At 32.9% G+C, this 12,389-nt stretch overlaps 1 protein-coding gene and 1 pseudogene across 1 annotated transcript; both read left to right on the top strand.

The window, feature by feature from the left end:
* The first annotated feature begins 546 nt into the window (after nt 1–546).
* LOC112502687 lies at nt 547–2,762 on the top strand. Its single transcript, XM_025106670.1, has 2 exons — nt 547–864; nt 2,742–2,762. Exons 1-2 carry the CDS (start codon nt 547–549, stop codon nt 2,760–2,762), a joined length of 339 nt encoding a protein of 112 aa, XP_024962438.1.
* LOC112502691 lies at nt 2,743–2,843 on the top strand (annotated as a pseudogene).
* The last annotated feature ends 9,546 nt before the right edge of the window (nt 2,844–12,389 follow it).

Raw genomic sequence — 12,389 nt, 5'->3', positions numbered from 1 at the left:
GAGCACTCACTTCTTGGCAATGCATGAATCATTACCCATGGAGAAGCTGGCCAGGTTGTACATCGATGAAATAGTCTCGAGGCACGATTTACCATTGTCAATAGTATCAGATTGAGAGAGCCGATTCACCTCCCATTTCTGGGGCAGCTTACAAAAAGAACTGGGTACGAGGGTAAAGTTGAGCATGGCTTACCATCCTCAAATCGACGGTCAGAGTGAGCGTACCATTCAAACCCTTGAAGACATGCTTCGTTTGTGTGTTATCGACTTTGGCGGGAATTGGGATTCTCACCTACCCCTGGTGGAGTTCACCTACAACAATAGTTATCATTCCAGCATCGGAATGGCACCTTTTGAGGCTTTGTAAGGACTCTTGTGTGTTGGCTTGAAGCGAGTGAGAAATAATTCGCCGGCCCTGAAATCGTACAAGAAATGGCCGATAAGGTGAAATGTATTTGGGAACGTTTAAAAGCGGTGCAGGATCAGCAAAAGAGTTACGCACACAAGAGGAACCGACCTATAGAATTTTAAGTGGGCGACTGCGTAATGCTAAAGGTGTCTCCATGGAAAGGTATTATCCGATTTGGAAAGCGTGGGAAGCTAAGTCCCCGTTTCCTTGGACCGTTTAAAGTCTTGGCTAGGGTGGGACTTCAGGCTTACAAATTAGAACTACCACCAGAGATGGCCGAAATACATAACACCTTCCATGTGTGCTACCTTCGTAAGTGTTTGGCGGAAGAAGAAAGAGTAATACCACTTTCGGAAATTCGTGTAGATGAGAACAAGCAATGCATGGAAGAATCGGAAGCCATTTTGGAAAGCAAAACCAAGGTATTGAGGCACAGAGAGGTTGTCATGGTCAAGGTAAAACGAAAACATCATTGAGGATCAAACGTGACATGGGAAGCGGAAGAGGACTTGAAGAAGCGTTACCCCCACCTCTTCTCATGAGCTTAAATTTCGAGGACAAAATTTGATCCAAGGCGGGGAGGACTGTAACACCTGGAAATTTTTCCCTTTTCCTAGCTCTGTGCACGTAAAAAAAAAAGACTTATATAAGGTATGCATTTTCATTTACTTAATCTGTGTTTAAAAACACTTTATTTTATGAAAATCCTCCTTGTGAAGTATATAAGAGTATATGTATATATATATATATATGTATTTATATAAAATTATTTTTAGGGAAAAGGGTTCTTTTGAATTCTTGGGAGTATTGATTTTGGAAGGGGGGGGACTACCTGCAACTTTGACCCACTCTTTTGTTTCACCCTTTTCTCTAAAGGTTCTCCCATTTCCATGGAGGACATTGACTTCTATGTAAATGGTGTTGTTGGGATTATATCTAGGAACAGGGACAGTAGTTGGGTAAAAAGGAAAGAAAGAAGGAAAAAGAAGAACCATCTCCTTTTTGTTGGAAACCGTAGAAGGACCTCACCCCCCCCCCCTTGTGGAGCCTGCTTCTTCCCTCCTTTCCCTTTGGCCTCCCCACTGTTTCACCATATGTGTTTATTACCTGCTGAAAATTTGGAACTCTTGTCCACCTACCATTTAATTTCAAGAGTTTAGAATTTCTCCCAAATCCTACAAGGTGAGTCCATTCTACCCCAATTATGAAACTTTACAATAATGGAAATGATGCATTATATTTACTTCGAATTTTAAATAGGTGAAATTACTTGTTTGGTTAGAAATGGAGATCACTTTAAGTAAAGAACGAACTTAGGGATCCCGCCTATATTGGAAAGATGAATTGGGGAAAAAGATATAATCATTTGGTAAAACACCCATTTCAAGTATTGTTGGCCTTTAGACAACACCTTTATGTTCTACATTTGAAATCGTATTGTTGGGTGAGAGTACTTCATTGGACTAAGGGTTTATGCAAAGTCTTGGTAATGTATAAATGTGTATATGTTAAAAATGTTGTGTTTTGGATATGTCACTAGAATATAATGGAATTATAGACATGAATGTCATTTTATTTTATTCATGGGAATGATGGTGTAAGTTGGTGATAGGCATTGAGATTATTATGTAATCACCAAATCATCTTCTCACTTACACTCGGTATTAGGCATTGTGATTATTATGTAATTACCGAGATAAAGAGCTTAAGATCACGGCCGACTACATGACTATTTTAGTTGATGTCAAGGTGTTAAACCTGTAAGTGATGCTTTATAACGTTGAGTTGTGACTTACTTTGTGTTCCGTCATAAACAACTGTAAATCGGGTCTCCCCCGTGATCTCCGAATGTTATGGCACCATCATGTGATTGTGAGAACTGTCCATACTTTTATCGAATAAAAACCATGTATTGTATTTATATTTATACATATGTATGTTTACATTGGACTTGCAGTTCAACAAGTTTACTGTCTGACTCACTAGGCGTAGGCCTAACACTTTTTCTTGATGTGGTTGTTTGTCAGGTTCCATTAGCAGTGGGGCTAATAAGGGTTGAGAGGATCGTCGAAATTGAATAGTCTTTTTGGATAAGGTATTTGGTGATTTGAGCGTTACACCACTCGAGGATACTTTTGTTGGAGTTGGTAGAAACACCCATCCTTAATCTGGGCATGAAATTGTTTAGATTAATAGGTTGTTACTTATCGCCCCATTAGTTGTTTCGTAAACGCTTTACTTTTCCCCATGTATTGGGTGGATTTTTGTAAAACTCTAGGCTTGCCTTGTGCTTTTGAGTTAAATTTACCTTCTACCTTATTTCTTTTGTTAGGGTGTTACAGCATTTCCTTAGTAATTCCTTGTACCTCTCCCAAGCATCAGGAATTGCTTCATCATTCATTTGTCTAAAGAGACAAATTTCATTTCTGAACCTGGCACTCTTGGTTAGGGGAAAATACTTTTTTTTAAACTTCTCAGTCATCTTATTCCATGTGGTGACTGAGTCTGGTTGCAAAGAGTTGTATCACACTTTGGCTCTATCTCTTAATGACAAAGAAAATAACTTTAGCCTTAAGGCTTCATCAAAAATTCCATTAAAATGAAAAAATTCAGTGATCTCCATAAAATATCTAAGATGCAAATGAGGATTCTCAGATGGTAATCCAGCATATTGACCATTTGTTTGTAACATGTGAAACATGATGGGCACATATTCAAAGTGGTCACCATCAATAGTGGGCCTACGTATTCTAGGATGTAATTGATTTAACATTGGAATAGTATAGTCCATGATGCCACCAGTCCTTGAATTTGCAAGCCTAATAACCTCCTCCTCAGGATTAGGTATTGAATCAGGTCCGACTTGAGCCATTTCAGGAGTAGCTAGAATAGGAAACAAATTTCTTTTGTACCTTCTTCTCCTTCTAAAAGTTCTTTCAATGTGCGGATCTAACTCAAAAAAAGTCTCATGAGGTATCCTTGCATAAACCACTAAAAATGAACACTTGATGGTAGAAAAATCAAATTTTAAAGTAACTTAAGGAAAATTCTTTTTGGAAGAAAAATCCCCAGCAACGGCGCTAACAACTTGGTGTGGATGGATCTATACCCTCAAAAGGCTATAATAACAAGTAAATCATGCAAGTATACATGGCTTACAAGTATCATCCAAAGCAAGTAATAATGGTAAGTAATACCAGATATCGTTCCACAGAGATTTAATATGCAAAGAAAGTCACAAAAGTTAACTTTAAAGTGAGATTTCAGAAAAGGGTTTTTGGAAGCAATAAAGCTTTTGAGAGAAAATATATTTGCGAGAGTTGGTAACTAAATACTGAAATGAAACAATAATTAAAAGGTAGTATGGATGCAAGATCAGCTTGGATTTTAGCAACGAAGTGTAATGAATATTGTTCTATAAATAGCTCTTTACAACACTACTGGATTGAACGGCCTTCCAAGGAAGTGCAGATTAGACCATATGTTGTAAATACACTTGGTGATGCATCAATCCCAAACTAGTACATATCTTACCTTTCTTTCCATATAGTTTTGCAACCCATAAGATTACGGCAACTTTTTATAGCCTCTATAACACAATTAGTAAAATATTTGTGTTGTCTTAATTTAAAGTCCAACTCATCTTAATAAAATAACATGTATCAATTTTTCAAAGATTACCAGATGAAATATTGATACCACTTGTGAATAGTGAAATAAATTACTATTAACAAGCAAATATCAACTAACAACTTGGCGTAATCTCACAACCTTCACTTACACCCATACTAAGGTATTTAGCCTAGCATGACTGAATGTAAGTGCTTAAAAGTAAATGACATAAATAAAAATGACTGAATGTAAATGACGTAAAAGTAAATTCAGCAAAAAAAAAAAGAAAGAAAGCTGGAAAGGTTGCTGTAACAACTGACGGTGACGAAAAACACTTAAAATTACTAGCAAATTAATAATAAAAAGTAACAAGAACCCAAAACTTTGATGAAGCTTTGTTCCTGACGACAATTGTTTCCAAAGGTTACACACCAAATTGTTCAAAGGATTACCCCCATATATATACTACCATGAGGGAATCAAAAAGTACAAGAGGGCAATACCCATAGGTTATTAACCAACAAGTAAAATAAAGATGCTTTTTAGACAAGATGCTTTTAGACAAGATGCTTTTTAGACAAGATGCTTTAGTACAAAAGGTTGAGGCATCTTTAGGAGCATCATCCATCTAAATTGTTTGCCAATAGTACTAGGAGATGTCTTTTTCAAAACTTTGACTTTTCAAATTATTCAACGAGATTGATCCAGTTGTGCCAATATCCAGCGTCCAGTGCTGCAACAACATGTACACATGCTACATCAATGCTTATATCAGCATTTATATTCACCAAACTCATAAGACATTACCATTCCTGCATCCTAGCTCCCCTAAATGTAAAACCATAAAATAAGACTGTAAGACTCAATATAAGATTGGGAAATGTGTAAAATAAAGTGAAATAAAGAGATAATTGAGTGCTAAAGTGTTTGCTTTTGCACACTTATCAGTCATCCAAAATATAACAAGACAAACCCATGATTTGACACAAAAGCATCCAATCCACTTTTCTCATACATTTCACTTTGTTCAAAACTTTCAACTCTTCACCAATATGAGATAACTAAAACTCAACCACAATTCATCATTTAAATAATACTCAATTCTTATGGTACCACTTTAGTACCTCAAACTTTCCTTATAGATATACTACATTATAAACCAAATTTCATAAAAGTCTTCAAAACAATTTTTAATGGATAAAGTACTGCTTATTCATGCATAGAGTCTTAAAAGTCGTAAAAACGACATTATAAGCTTGATGTACAACTAATCAATACCAAACTCTTTATTTATCCTTCCAAGAACTTCACACCTCATCCTCTCAATTTCTACCCCTCCTCCCAACGTGGCGATTCACAGTCCCAATGTGGCGATTCACAGATCTTTAACCCTGGATCGTCTCCTACCTCTTGGTGACCCTCAAAATTCTCCATCCATTTCCAATTTCTCCATCTTGAACACATTTAGGTAAGGTTTTAATTTGATTTCAATCTAGGTTTTTGGTTTTGTTTGAATTTAGGTTTCTGATTCGAATTTGGTTTTGGTTTGAATCCAGGTTGGCTTGAAAACTGCCAATGTGAGTTGACAGTTTTTCTCTACTGGTGTGTTTGCTTTTTTTGTTTGGTTTGAATTTAGGTTTCACAATTCTATTTGATTTTTTTTGTTTTTTTAGCTAAGTGTATTCTTTCTCCAAGACAATACAGGTGTTCTTCAATTCTTCCTCCGAGACACTACAGGTGCTCTTCAGTTTAGTTCTTCTACTCTACTCAATCATCTCCTGATTCAATTCTCCATCTCTGCTCTCATAAGGTTATGGTTTTCTTCTCTTCCACTCTCGCTCAATCTTCTCCTTTCAAGTTGTTGATGATTTTTGGGTGAGAGATTTCAAATTCTTTATGAAGTTATGGTTTAGGTTTATTTTTTTATACTAGTGATGATAATTTTAAGGCTTGTTTCTCTCGGACATTCGCAGTGGCGGCCAAGAGATTTTGCCTTAGCCAATCCTGAAAGTTATAATGTTGCTTTGGTCTTTCCTTGGATGTCTAAAGTTTATTTAGAAATTTGTTTTGATATGGGGTTCTTAGTGATGATTTTATAGAAAACGAATCAAGGCATTCAAGTAAACTTTCATCTTTGTATGATGACAATCGGGTAAGCTTCTATATCCATTTTTATCTCTATTGAAGACATTCAGGTAAGCTTTCATCATCGGTCAAATTTCCCTATCCATCTTTGGGTTTTTTGTTTTATTTGAATTTGAGTTAGATTGAATTTGGTTTGAACTGATTAGATGGAGTTTTGGTGTGAATCATAGTAAAATTATATCTTCTTTTTCTTTGGAGTTTGAATCCAGTTTTTGGTTGATTTGATTTTTGACCATCTATTTTAAATGCTCACCATCTATGCCCACCATATGTTTGATAAAAATCCACTCACTTTTATTTTATGTTACAAAAATACAGATTGAGTAAGTTTCTCACTTCCATGGTCTGACCAAGTCATCACCTACCATACTAAGCAGGTTTTTCACTTCCATCATCTAAATAAAAATCCCACCAAATTGTTTTCTTTGCATGCTTTTTAATGTAATTTAAGACTTTTTAGTTTACATAGTTATATGTTTAAGAAAACTTATTAGTTTACATAGTCAAGAAAAAAATAGTTATATGTTCAATACTTGCCCTGATATAATAAGCTCAAACTCATGTAACTAAACAAACCTTTATGCAATAAACCTGGGTAGTTCAACAATTAATGTGTTTCCTAAACACAAAGATATTCAAAGTGTGCTAGAATCATCCTCTTTAGATAATAAAAGGTTGTTTCTTATGATGTTATAAGATATCTATTTTGGCCAACTAATAGGGTTTTTAGAACTCTTTTTCCATTTACACAATAGTTTGTCAGGAACAATTCTTTGATGGATAGTCTAGACTCTAGATTTCACTTTCCATAAGAATTCATCCAATATTGGACCGATTTTTATGCTCAAATATTGGATTAGCTAGACATATGACACATATCTACTAGAGAAAAGTTGTTTTACAATAATTCTAGCTGGCGATAAAAAACTGGAAACATCAACCAAATATTCTCTTCTGTGAATGTAGTTGGCCGATAAGAAAATTTAGAAACCTCAATCATTTGGTTTAAGAAATGTCTTTTATGTTATCTCGATAATCGTCCTTTGAATTCCATTCCTGAAGGCTTGAAAAGAATATACAATTTTCTTAAGCTAATTTTACTTCATAGTTTATACAAGTAATGATATATGGGAAGTAATTTGTTTCTTTAAGGGAAGTGATTATCCTTTACTTCAGATGATGTTTCTGATCTTTTTGGGTGCTAAAAATTGATGAAACAATAGATTTGGTTTGAAGCTAAAGGACGCTACAGTTGTTGTTTTGCATCAGGCTCAGTTCTTGCGGTTAGGTTAGATGTATAACCTTTGTTTTGTTGGTGTAAGACCAACTTTTCTAATGGTGCTATTTTGGTCCTTATTTGATGGTAATGATGCAATGTTTTTTGTACCACTACCAAGATATGGATTTTATCTTTTATGAAGGCTTTGTTTGTAATGTTTCAAAGATGATGTTAGTGAAAATGTGAGAATGATGTTGTTATGGGACAGGGAAAGCACCAATTTACTTATTTGTTATTTATTTGCTTCACTTTCTTTTATGCTGAGTTAAGCTGTTTCAAATGCTTTAAGAATTTAGAAAATAGAAAAACATATCATATGAATCAATAACTAAACATTTGCAGTAGTTAATTTCTGTTTGGTTAGTTTGTAACTTGATAGATAAAAGTTTTATCCTACTGTGGATAGACAAAATGAGAAAATTTTGATGTATTCTATTTTTACCGCTCCTCCTTAGGAGAGGTGTGTGAGTGAGAAAACTGAGGTGGTATGTGAGAAGAAGGTATTTGAATCGAACTTGCTGCAACTTTGTGTACTTGCCGTCAATATTGTGAACATTCAACGAGTGTTATTTGTCATGATTTATGGTATGGCTAGTGTGCCAAATGCATTAGGATATTTTGAAGCCAGAAAATCAACTTACTCATTCCCATGTTCTTAGAAAACAACAAACCTCAAAAAAAAATCTTATGATATCCATCTTTCTTTGTGTTTCTGTTCATAGTTCCAAATTCTTCTATATTATTGATTTGGATTTAATAAATTTGGAGTTCTATCTTTGGGGATGACGTAGTAGTTGTATCATAGGTAATAGTTGTTGAATAGCCTCTCTTCCTTTAATTATTGATCATTTTTCTTTTTAAAGTCTTTTAATTTAATGTTTTTGTATGCTAAGCAACCTTCTATCATCTTTTTTGTTTATGTAGTGCATACCATTCCCCTTCTGCAAATCAAAGAAAAGTGGGTTCAAAGAAACCTATCATGTGATTTTTAATTTTATTCCTATCAATTTTATTTCTTTTGTTAGATTCTTATGCAAATTTTTATCGAATTTTGGTATTTAGGATCGTTTATTAAATGCTTACCTGATAAATATTTACCGCTTACCCGGTAAGAAATTATTTCTTAAAGGATGAATGACAACGATCAAGAATCTTATTTGATAATAGTGATGATAAGAATTTAGAGTTTTGTCCGATATGTGAGGGTGATGAATTTTACCCAGTTAATTGAATAAATTGTTACATACAATGTTGTTTTGATGGATTACAATCTTACCTGGTAAAGTAAGTGAGGCTATTGACTTTTATTGGTTAAGTGTTTGGGTAAACAAACTATGAAGTTAATGTTTGCCTCCTTTTTTATTGCATTAATGTAGGAGAGCAAAATAAATATTAGCTCTTGCAAACTCTTATTTCATGTAAAATATTTGCTTTTGTTACATACATCTTGAAAGTATTTGAAATATGAAAATTAAACAAATCTTGAAGAAATTTTTACATCCTGCCATATTACGCGAATAGACAACTGGTATATATATAGTGGCATAATCAAATGAGAAATGTTTAGTTCATGGTAACCGTAAGATTCAATATTAACCAAGCATTTAAGATAATAATAATTATATTTTAAATAATCATAAAGGGTAATTTAGTAAAAAAAATTACAACTCATGTTTATATCTTTCCATATACCAGGTCATCAAATCTTTCCATATCTTTCACCACTAAAAAAAGATTCTCTCTTTCCATCTCTCTCAATTTTTACCGGGAGGCATGGAAACGAGTCGTTAAAAAAGATCGGTAACTAGCGGGTAAGGAGGAGATGAGGTGATGGAGACGTGGGTGGTTGATTAGTAACCGGTCATCAGGACGAGAAGATTCGCGTTTGGAAATCAAAAACCAAGAACCCAATAATTCATAAACGCATTGAAATCAAACACCAATGTGAACTACATTATTGGAGCAGATGATGACGGCGATATAGATAGATATGGTTTCTAAACCCCCTCCCCTCTCTAGTTTCAAATATGAGTTTTTCTTGGTTTCCAGTTTCATGTTTTTAAGGACTTTTTCTAGTTTGAACCCTATGTTTGAGTCTATTGTTTTTCTTTCTTTCTTTTATTCAAACCTTGATGTGGGTATCATAGTGATTATGTTTTATATAAAACCCATATCAGATTTGGTCTCAATCCATATTCAAAACGGTAGCATAGGGATGTCACAATGGATATCACATTAGTATCACAATTAATTTATGTAATAAAGTTTCTGGGTATCACAATGTGTATCATAACGTGTTCAATGGTATCATAGTGGGTATCACATTGTGTTTGTGTCTTACTATTAGAAGTTCTTAGGTATCACACAGTTTATCACACTAAAGGTCTTTTGTATGTATCTTTTTTTAACAATGTCGATGTTTTTAAGTATCACATTATGCATCTTGGTGTTCGTCGGAATAAATTTACCGGAGGTCGAAAGAAGAGAAAAAAGAGTTTTAAAATAACCAAATTATTCTTTAATTAAAATTTTAATTCAAAATTATTATAAATATCAAATTTTAATTTATTTATTTATTAATTCGTGATTTACAAAACTAAACACAATGTTGAATTAACAACACTTCCAAGACACGCGTTTAGACGCGTGAAATAAGCTTATTGGCGCAGACTTGTTACACTATAAATGACGACGTGTGGAAGCCGACCATTGTGCTCCAGTAGCTTTGCTACCACGTGGCTTTGGACAAAAGGACGTGTACGCGTTTTTGTGAACCCAGACCCCGAAAATCATGTTTGATTGCAATCAAGATGTTAGTTTCGTTTTACCCCCTCTTATTACCTTAACTTGTCAAATTACTCCCTCAACTATCAAAACTTCACAAAACTTACCCATCATTTAACAATCCAAATACTAGATATGAACGTCTCATTTTTATCCTTTTTGTTGCACATTAATCATGTGAATTTTGCATTTTAAGATTCTAGTTTACCCATTTAATGAACTATAAATTAGTTTATGCTCCAAATTTTAGTTTTCGTATTAATTTTGAAGTTATTTATATATGTTATAATCTCATTAAAATTAAACAAAAACTAATATGGTTTCATTTAAATATGATGTCTATGACGCTTTTATGCATACAGACGCTTCAATGAACGTGATGCAAGCCAATATGTCATTATGAACTGCATTTTTCATTGTTTGTTTGGTTAGATATATGGCATTCGTTAAATTGTTAAGGTCCTAAATGATGGATTTTGTAACATCAATAAGGGGTCGTTTACCAAACAGTTACCCGGTAAGTACTTACCGGTAAAATTTGACACTATTATTTATTTACTGGGTAAGATTTCAGTCCACCAAAACGACATCTTATGCAACAATTTACCCGGTAAGCGCTTACCGTGGTAAGAGTCGTTGCCCTTACTTACCAGGTAAGACTTATGTTTCTGTCTCGCTTTTACCGGGTAAGATTCTTGGTTCTTACGATATTCATCTGATGAGATAATGTTACTTGATAAACGCTTACCTGGATAAGCGTTTGGTAAACGGCCCCTAAATCTAATTATAGGATATTTGTGGCATGTGTGTCATGGATCTATGCATTGTAATAGTAGTAACCATAATAGCAACAATAGTGGCATGGGCAGAGCTCATGGTAACCAGAGGGGGGCATTGGCTCTCGTTGACGGTTCTTTTTATAACCTGTTATAATATTCGTACTTGTTTTTTATTTGGTGGATGTTTCTATCTTAGAATAGGGGAGGGAGAGAATGTGAGGAGTCAAGAGTGCAAGTATTGTAAGCATATATTTTTTATGTCAAATACAATATATATCTATATTATATTATAAAACATTTGATAAAAACTTTTAAAAACGATTTTTTATACACAAAGTACTGTTTATTGGTGCATATTACTTAAAATTTAAGATTACAAGTAAATTATGTATAAGTACAATTTATTAAAGTTTCATACTTGAATTCGTCTAACTAACTGCAGATAAACATAATCAAATATTGGATAAACATCTCATTTTAAATATAAAAAATCTAAAATATAATTAAGATAATAATTGATAACTAACAGAATATTTAGTTATTTTCTTTATTGTTACTGAACTTAAATTAAATTATAATTACAAAAATTTAATTGAGGAAATTACACCAAAACACAAGAATTTAAAAAAAAAGATTAATTTAATGTTAATATCGATATTTTTTTCAAAGCTTTATGATATTTTTAAATTTATATTTTATTCAAAAATAAAAATATTATCGCTTTCTCAAAACCACATAGAACCAATGTTATTTAAAATTCAATATTACAAGTAAATTATGCATAAGTACAACTTATTAAAGCTCGATATTTGAATTCATATAACTAAATGCGGATAAACATAATCAAATTGATGATAAACATCTTATTTTAAAATATAAAAAATCTAAAATATGATTAGATAATTATCGAGTTCTAACAAAATAATTAATTATTATCTTTATAAGAAAATTATAGGGCAAAATGCATAAAATAGCAATTTACTTTCATAATTTTTTTATTATAGCATTGTACTTTCAGTTTTTCTTATTACAGCAATGTACTTTCAAACCATTTTTTATTATGACATTGTACTTTGAAAAATTTACCCATTATAGCATTGAGTAACCTTTTGATTTAAATTTACCAATTATATCAGGTTTTTATGCCACCTCATTGTCCACGTAGGTTGTCCACATGTACTATAGTGATGTGACTTTCTTACTACATCATTTTACTTCAAATTATTTTATTATAGCATCTACTAGTTATTATTAAACACTGTATTTTTAATTTTAATATTTAGATATTTTACATGTTATTTAATAGATATATTAAATGAATTAAAAAAATTCTAAATTATTCATTAATACACCAATATCAATAAAACTAGTATAACACAAC

The sequence above is a fragment of the Cynara cardunculus genome, unplaced genomic scaffold (assembly GCF_001531365.2).
Source record: "Cynara cardunculus var. scolymus isolate 2C unplaced genomic scaffold, CcrdV1 Un_Scaffold_1786, whole genome shotgun sequence".
Taxonomy (NCBI): Eukaryota; Viridiplantae; Streptophyta; class Magnoliopsida; order Asterales; family Asteraceae; genus Cynara; species Cynara cardunculus.
The sequence above is the reverse complement of the archived record's forward strand: the minus strand, read 5'-3'. Positions and strand labels throughout refer to the sequence as shown.

Coding starts and splice junctions, on each gene's coding strand:
- LOC112502687 (XM_025106670.1), top strand. CDS start 547: ATGCTAAAGGTGTCTCCATGGAAAGGTATTATCCGATTTGGAAAGCGT. Junction 865..2,741: donor GAGAGGTTGTCATGGTCAAG/GTAAAACGAAAA, acceptor TTCTTTTGTTAG/GGTGTTACAGCATTTCCTTA.